Consider the following 8552-nt stretch of genomic DNA (forward strand, 5'->3'; position numbering starts at 1 on the left):
ACCTGCTAGTAGCAATAAAGGTGAGAAGGATATAGCATCCATAGACTTGAAAAGTGGTGGAAGGAGAGCTGCTGCAGAACAGGAAGTACCATGAACAGAATTAGGGACCTGGAGAGACGGGTGCGTTTGGAATAGAGGAATATGATTTCAGTTTTGTGGACGTAGTTTGAGTACAGAGAGGACAACCCATGAGAGCCGCTCTTGTGATAGAAATCCAGAACTGAAACCCAAGCAGAGAATCGAGTCTTAGAGATGAACCTCAGAAAGCCATGTCTAGATGTGTGAGAGTAGGTAATGACATGGAGTATATGTGGTCCCTTGGGACTGGTGACTTAAAAGAGATCTTTCACTCTCCAGAGAGTGACAGCCATGACGAGTTCCGTGACGTGCTGGAGTGGAGTCCCGTACTGCATTTCTTTTTTTTTTTTTTTTGGAGAGATTTTCACTGTAGGGCGCGTGCGCTCGCCAGACAGACAGAGAGAGACATAGAGACAGAAAGCGAGAAATCACCCCCCAGGGGGGATGGTCACGCCGCAATCCCTTCTCCTCCATTCTCCTCTCAGGATCTTGGGCACGCACGCACACGCGCCCGGCGTGAGTTTTAAGTCACCGGGTCCGGGACACGAACCGCGGTCGACTACGTGGGAGTCCAGCGACATAGCCATCACGCTAACTGCTGGTTCCCCCGTACTGCATTTCTAACAGAAATATCTGAGACGGGGTAATTTATAGGGACAGAAGTTGATGTGACTCATGTTTCTGTTTCTGGTGGCCAGAAAGTCCAAAGGGATCGCGAAATGGTGAAGGGTAGACCCGGGAGCAAAGTGTGGTCTGTATCCACCTGTGCTTCTCTTCCTGTTCTGGCCTCATTCCCTCTCTGTGTACTCACCAGGACTCCGACCACCCAGTCACTAACGTCTTCTCCAGCACCCCACCCACCCTGCAACACCGTAATCAGATTACATTTGTATCCTTTTCTTCGTTTTTGCCATAGGATGTGTGTTCTTGCCAGAGAGAGACAAAGAGAAAGTGAGAAATGAGCCCCCCCCAGGGGGGCATGGCCACACTGTAATTCCTTCTTCCTCACACATGCACACGTGCCTGGTGTGATTTTCAAGTGGCTGGGTCTGGGACTCAAACCGCACAGTGGGCTATGTGGGCTCCAGCCGCCTTCACCACCACACCACCTGCTGGCCCCAAATCTTCAGCCTTTTAATCTAGTTGCAATGGCTCAACATATGCAGGTGGGGTTTGGGGAGGACTTACTCAAACCAGAGCAGCAGGCCTTCAGCTTAGCTGCTCTCTGTGTTTCCTCCAGGCTTCCCAAATGTTTAGGCTGTTCGTGAAACAACAGAGGAACTTCCTAATCCAACCTCCCCACCCCCACCCCCGCCACACACACACACACACACACACACACACACACACACACACACACACAGAGGGGCCACAACACTGTGGGTTCCTTTAGTGCCAGGCAGAGCATTAGATTCACGTTACGAAACTTAAAAACTGCATTATAGGGCTAGCAGATGGTGTAGCGGTTGCATCACTGGCTCCCCAATTGTGGTTCGAGTCCTGGACGCGGTGGCTTGAAACCCATATCAGGTGCATGTGCATGTGTGGCCAAGATCCCAGGAAGGGATTGTGGTATGACCATTCCCCTGGGGGGTGATTTCTCACTTTTCCTCTCACTCTCTTGTCGTCCCCCCCCTCTCTGGCTCCCCCCCCCCCCCCGTGAATGAATAAACAAGCTGCTTTATAAATATATGCATATTTCATCTCACAAAGCTAGAAGACAGACTCTTGAGGCATAACTTGAAACTTCGTAAATGTCAAGACCAAACTGTTGTATAACCCTTCATTTTGTATGTGGTTTTCAATGGGTATAAAAATACTCAGTGGGTGTGTGGGTGGTTTCTCGTGTTTTGGAAACGGTGAGAATATGAGATGCTGAGCTTTGGATTCTGGGATGAGAGCTATAATTACTAACTCCACTTCTTTCCTGGGATTGGCTCATGGGGGGGATATCTGGTATCAGAAACCCAACAATCCAGAAGCCAGAGCAATAAACCATGCCCCCGCCCCCGGAAATGAAAAGAATGACTGTTGCTGGAGAAGAGGGGAACAGTGCCATGTGGGTCTGGCTTGCCCAGTCTCCTTCCTTCAGGCTGTTCACTGACTGCTGGAGTCGGTGACACGGCAGAAGTGACGCCTGGTGTGGTGACTTCTCCCAGCCTGGTGCACGACAGCCACCGCACAGCTGTGACAGAAAGAGCTCTAAATATAACCCAGGACTCATTTCAAGTCCTCCTCCCCCGAGTCTTGCGGATGTGGTAAACACCCTAAAAATACCTGCTGCTTTGAACCTCGAGGTACCTAAAGAGAGGGGCAGGGACTAGCATTGGGGTGGGAAGAGTCCTGGTTGCTGAGAGGCCAGGCCAAACTCCCAGAAGGGCTGCTGCCAGAGCTGTTCGGCGAGCTGTCCGCCATGCCATCCTGCTCAAGGATAAGTGCCCGCTCTTGAGTCTCAGATTCACTGTTGGCAGGTCTCAAGGAAACTATTCATAGACCGTCGACATCTGCTCTCTGTCCCGTTGACCTCCAGCGTGCAGCTGCCGCCGTGGTATTTGGCTGTGTGTCGGTTGGCAGTCTTACTGCCCAGAATCAGAGCTGGAGAGCTGGTCTGGGTGCGAGATCATCTGTCGTTCACCAAGCTATTAAGATGACTGCATTTCTGGAGTCGGCCACATTGCTTGTCCATGTAGCGGCCACACGGTTTTGAAAATGGACTCTCAGTCTTTGATTATGAAGATAAATTACTCTCATAAATATGTAATATAAAAATAGGAGTGGCCCAGCCATGGTGTGGGGGGTGGGGCAATGCGGTGCAATACTGGGGCATGTGGAAAGGCCTGGGGTTCCGTTCCCAGGTCCACCTGAACATGCCAGTGCCCATGAACGTGGCTGGCTGTGTGCATGCATGTGGGGGGACGGGGGCTAGAGGTAGAGAAGACAGCATGACGAGATTCCTATCAGATGTCCCCTCCCCTCTGTCTCTCCCGAAATAAACACTAAGGCTTAAATGGGGCCAGCAAGTGGCATAGTGGTTATGATGCTGGATTCTTTGTTTCTTTCAGATCTTTCCTTTCTGACTCAGCGGGCGCGTGTGCATGCGAGCCCTAAATCTTGAGAGGAGAATGGAGGAGAAGTGATTGCAGCAAGGCCATCCCCCCTGAGGGGGGGTGACTTCTCATTTTGTTCCTGTCTTTCCAATGAGCACATACTCCCTACAGAAAAAAAAAAAAATCTATTTAAAATATATGCGAACACACACACACACACACACACACACACACACACACACACACACAGGCTAGCAGGGAATATGGTGGTTAAGGGATGACTCCACTTGGTTGACTGTGCAGTTTGACTCTTGGACCTGGAGGCCTGAAAAAAACACCAGGTGCATGTGTGTGCGTGCCTGAAATCTCAGGAGGAGATTGGAGTGTGGCACAGCCATTCCCCCTGCCCACCAGGGGTGATTTCTCACTCTCCCTCTCTCCGGCAAGCACACGCTCGCTATGGCAGAAAATCTTAAAACACACACACACGTATAAATATACTTCAGTATATGTATGTATGTATATATAGACTCATTACAAAACTGCATTATAAAATTATACATATTTTATCCTACAAAGTTAGAAGATAGACTCTAAAGACGCAACTTTTTAAATTTCCAAGATGTCAAGACATTGTGTATAGAGAGAGACTCTGTCTCAGTGGTGCAAGTGCAAGGATGCTGGTGCAGAAGGCTGGGGCCACACGACAGATCCGAGTTTGGTTCCTGGGTCAGCCTGAAACAAGCCGGGTGCAATGGAGCAGTGCCTGCGACCTTGTTAGCTGGGAGGTGAGGCTGGAGCAGTAATGCTCCAGGGTAGCAAGACTCTGTCAAAATATATCCCCTCCCCCACTGGCACATACAGTCTCTCTCAGACAAAACAATAAAAAGGGGCGGATGTCTTTAAAATATCAACTAAGTGATCCTTTGCAAAGCTTTCTTTTATATTAAAAAAATTGAACTTCGAGGCTTATTTTCTCGCCAAACTTCAGCGTTTTGAATATAAAATCCATCGGCCACACAGCTAGAATTCCAGGAGTTTTATCTTCGAGAAGAAGGCTTTTCTTTTCTTTTCTTTCTTTTTTTTTTTTTTTTTCCTTTTTGAGAGGTTTTTGGTATAGGGCGCGTGCACTCGCCAGACAGACAGAGGGAGACAGAAAGTGAGAAATCACCCTCCAGGGGAATGGCCACACCGCAATCCCTTCTCCATTCTCTTCTCAGGATCTTGGGCATGCACGCACATGCGCCTGGCGTGAGTTTTAAGCCACCGGGTCCGGGATGTGAACCACGGTCGCCTGCATGGGAGTCCAGCGACATAATCATTACGCTAACTGCTGGTCCCAGAGAAGAAGGCTTTTGATGTCTGGTTTCTGAGTCATAAGCCATACATAGCCCTGGTACCACAATGGAAGGACCATAGCTGATCTGTTTGCTAAGAAAGGTTTCTCAGGGTAGCCCCACCCTGCTGGGGCACACGCAGAGCTGTGGAGGCCATCAGCACCATCCCTGTATAGCATAGCTACGCCAGGCTTTAGCTTTAGCAAGTGATGGCTCCCTCTGATCAGGAAGGTCTGGTGACGCAGAGCCTGTACCAGAAGCTATGCAGGGAGGGCAGGGAGGCCTGAAAGAGCCTGCAGCACTGATGGAGGCCATGGAACCAATAGGAGTGCTGAGAAGTTTGAACTACATTGCACTATGGTGGTTCTGACATTGCATAATTGTAGCAAGTGTAAATCCTCTGCCGTGGGCTTCTCAGAGTGCCTTGACATAGCAGGAAGTGTGTTCTGTATTCATTTACTTTTTTTTACTGTGGGTTAAAAGTAAATTAAAAGCTTTTCTTAAGTGATGGAAATTATAAAAATAGTTAGTGCTAGCTAGCTAGTTTTCTTTCTTTTTCTATTTTTTGACAGGATTTTGCTATAGGATGTGTGTGCTCTCTAGAAAGACAGGGGGGATGGCCATGCAGCAGTCCCTTCTCCTCCATTCTCCTCGTGGGACACACATGCACCTGGCATCAGTTTAAGCCACCGGGTCCGGGACTTGAACCGTGGTTGACTACATGGGAGTCCAGCAACATAGCCATTATGCCAACTGCTAGTCCTCTTTCTTTATTTCTTAAAAATAAATTCAGAAGAGCCAGCAAGTGGTATGGTGATTAAGGCACTGGATCTCACTGGGCCGACTCTCTGATACGAGTCCTGGACCTGGCAGCTTGGGAACATACCAGCCACATGTGCGTGTGAAGCTAAAAATCCTGAGAGGAGACTGAGGAGAAGGGATTGTGGTGGGCCTCACCCCCCGGGGGGGTCATTTTTCACTTTCCCTCTCTGTGTCTGTCTCCAGCAAGCACAAATGCCCTGTGACAAAAATCTAAAATAAAGAAATTAAATCAGATTTTTAAAAAATATTTTTTCAAGAATTATTTATTTAATTTCATTTATTCATTCATTTTTTTTAAAAAAATTTGACCAGAGAGAGAGACAGACAGTCGAGAAAGAAAGTGAGAAAGCAAGCCACCAGGTCCAGGACTCAAACTATGGTTGGCCATGTGGGAGTGTCCAGCACATTAACCACCATTCCACCTGCTGGCCCCTAAATCAGATAGATTTTTTTAAGAAGTTATTTTCTTCTGAGAGAGAAGAGTGGCAGCACCTCCAACAAGGTCTCGTCTGTGGCTCCCCCCCAGCCTCAGCCAGCACCAGAGCATGGGCATGCATGTCAGGTGTACTCAGAGAGATCTCTGGACGCAAACCTGGTACCTTACCATGGGGATCTGCCTCGAAGCGCATCATGCTGTACTGCTACATCACCATCTGTTCCCTAGTTGGAGTTTTTGTTTGTTCGGTTTTTTTTGTTTGTTTGTTTGTTTTTTTTTGAGAGATTTTTGCTATAGGGTGTGTGCACTTGCTGTAGAGACAGAGAGAAAGGGAGAAATAACCTTCTGGGGGGATGGACACACTGTAACTCTTCCTCTTTCATTCTGCTCTCAGGATTTTGGGCATGCACGTACATGTGCCTGGCGTGAGTTTAAGCCGCTAGGGCCAGGACTCAAACCACAGTCAACTACATGGGAGTCTCAGGACGTAACCATTAGGCCACCTGCTTGCCCTTGTTAGAGTTTTTTTATGTCTGGAAAAAACACCTCCGGAATCTCAAATTTTCTTCAACTAGCACACTTAAAACAAGAAATGAGACACCCCGGGAGGCAGTGTGCTTTCCGAGACTTCTGTGGAAAGGGCGCAGTGGCATGGCATCGTTGGTGCCCTCAGTCGTGTGGAAGCCAAGGAAGGCATGGGTGCCTGTGGGTGTCCGGGGCATCTCCTTTTTCCATGCGTATTAAAGGCAGGAGTATTGTCTGGAACGTGTGATACCAGCAAGTACAGTTCATGGGTTTTTAAATATGTCTCCTCTGAAATTCTAGAATGAAGAGCTACGGAACTTGTCCCTTTCTGGCCATGTTGGATTTGACAGTCTCCCTGACCAGCTGGTCAACAAGTCCACTTCTCAAGGATTCTGTTTCAACATCCTGTGTGTCGGTAAGTGTTTCATCATCTCCGGCGAGAAAGAGGTCCAACCTCGTAGGTGTATTAGGCGGTGGCTGTCAGGGGCCATGCATCAATAAAATAAGGAAAATGCAATTTTCACTCTCTCTCTCTCTCTTCTTGTAACCAGTGAAATAAGGTATTAATACCTGCTCCGACTGTGCCACACAGTTATAGATTCAGAGTTATATCTGGGTAAATGTAAATCATAAGTTTTGTGGTGTTACTCAAATGATCTTTTATTTTTTTTTTTAATTGCTATAGGGCACATGCATTCGCCAGACAGACAGAGAGACAGAAATCACCTCCGAGAGGGGATGGCCATGCCGCAATCCCTTCTCCTCCATTCTTCTCTCAGGATCTTGGGCACGCATGCACACTCTCCCGGCGTGAGTTTTAAGCCACCAGGTCTGGGACGTGAACCGTGGTCAGCTACATGGGAGTCCAGCAACATAGCCATTACGCTAACTGCTGGTCCCCTCAAATGATCATTTTTATTTCTGTCACCCAGTCAACCAACTGGTCAGGTTAATATTGTTATTAAAGTATTTATTGTAATTTTGGGCCATGAGAGTGTCTTAGACACTAACTCCTTAAAGAAGAACTGAAGTGTACATAGTAAGAACATCCAAAAGTCTTTTTTTTTTTTTTGATTAGTTTGTAATAGAGCATGTATGCTTGCCAGAGAGAGAGAGAGAAGAAAAGTGAGAAATCACCCCTAAAGGGGATGGCCACACCACAATCCCTCCTCTTCCATTTTCCTCTCAGGGTTTTGGGGGCACTCACTCAAACCTGATGTGATTTTTTTCAAGTCACCAGTCTCGATACTCAACCACAGTCGGCTATGTGGGATCGGCTCCCTTAACCTCCACACCACCTGCTGGCCCACATTCAAAAGCCTTTTAAGGACCAGCGGATGGCATAATGTTTACGTCACTGAACTCTCATGTAGTTGACCATGGTTTGAGTCCCAGGCCCAGCAGCCCAAAACTCATACTGGGTGCATGTGTGTGCCCAAAATTCTGAGAGGAGAATGGAGGGGAAGGGATTGCAGCATGGCCACCCCCCCTGCAGGGTGGTTTCTTGCTTTTTCTCTCTACTTTATATTTGAAATAAATTTTGTCTAAATTATTGAATATACCTTCTCTCCTTAAGTTGGGATCCAAAATAGATCTTCGTTTATTTCCGGTAGGCAAAAAGAAGAGTCGATCTGATGGACTTGAATCTCATTGTGTTTCATTTATTTTCCTTAAGTGCCATACTTTGGTCTAGGACTTTGCCTTGATAATTTTCTTCTCTCAAACCACTTGTGTTTTCTATTTGTCTTTTCTTTTTCTTTCTTTTCCTTTTTCTCTCTTCCTTTTTTCCATTTTTTTTCTTTTTTTTTAATTTCCTTTCTCTCTTTTTTTGTGTCATGGTAAAAAGAGGCAGGGCCAGGCCATGGTACATGGTAATACAACAGAACCCACATGGGGTCCTGGGTTTGTGTCCTGGGAGCTCCCTGAGCACAGACACCTCCGACTAGGGGTGGGTTACAGGGTAATCCCTGTTAGAAATGCCTATCTCTCTGTCTCTGCCTTTCTAGCTCTCTTTTTCATGGAAGAAATAAATAAATAAACTTTATAAAAAGAAAGGACGAGAGGAAGGGAGGGAAGGAGGTAGATAGATGGGCATTTCTGACAGGGTCTCGCCCGTGCAGTGGTCCTCTTGTCTCAGGCTTCCAATTAGCTAAAATGACAAGTATCTGCAACTGCACCTGGTGGGTTCAGGTTGGCCTGGGAGCTGAACCTGGGTGTCCTGTGTGGCTTCCAGCCTCCCAAGTGGTGGTGCTGTCTGTGTGCCACAGTGGCTAGGCCAGCCAACGTTTTTTTTTTTTTTTTGGTTTT

At 47.4% G+C, this 8552-nt stretch overlaps 1 protein-coding gene across 2 annotated transcripts in view; it reads left to right on the forward strand.

The window, feature by feature from the left end:
* Positions 1 to 8552, forward strand: part of SEPTIN11 (septin 11) — a 125517-nt gene that overhangs the window by 58854 nt on the left and 58111 nt on the right. For both annotated transcript variants that reach the window (XM_006142967.3, XM_006142966.3), the window contains exon 2: positions 6546 to 6660. In XM_006142967.3, coding sequence (XP_006143029.1) covers positions 6546 to 6660 — 115 coding nt within the window. The remainder of the gene's footprint in view (positions 1 to 6545; positions 6661 to 8552) is intronic.

The sequence above is a fragment of the Tupaia chinensis genome, unplaced genomic scaffold (assembly GCF_000334495.1).
Source record: "Tupaia chinensis unplaced genomic scaffold, TupChi_1.0 Scaffold000086_1, whole genome shotgun sequence".
NCBI classification, from domain to species: domain Eukaryota; kingdom Metazoa; phylum Chordata; class Mammalia; order Scandentia; family Tupaiidae; genus Tupaia; species Tupaia belangeri.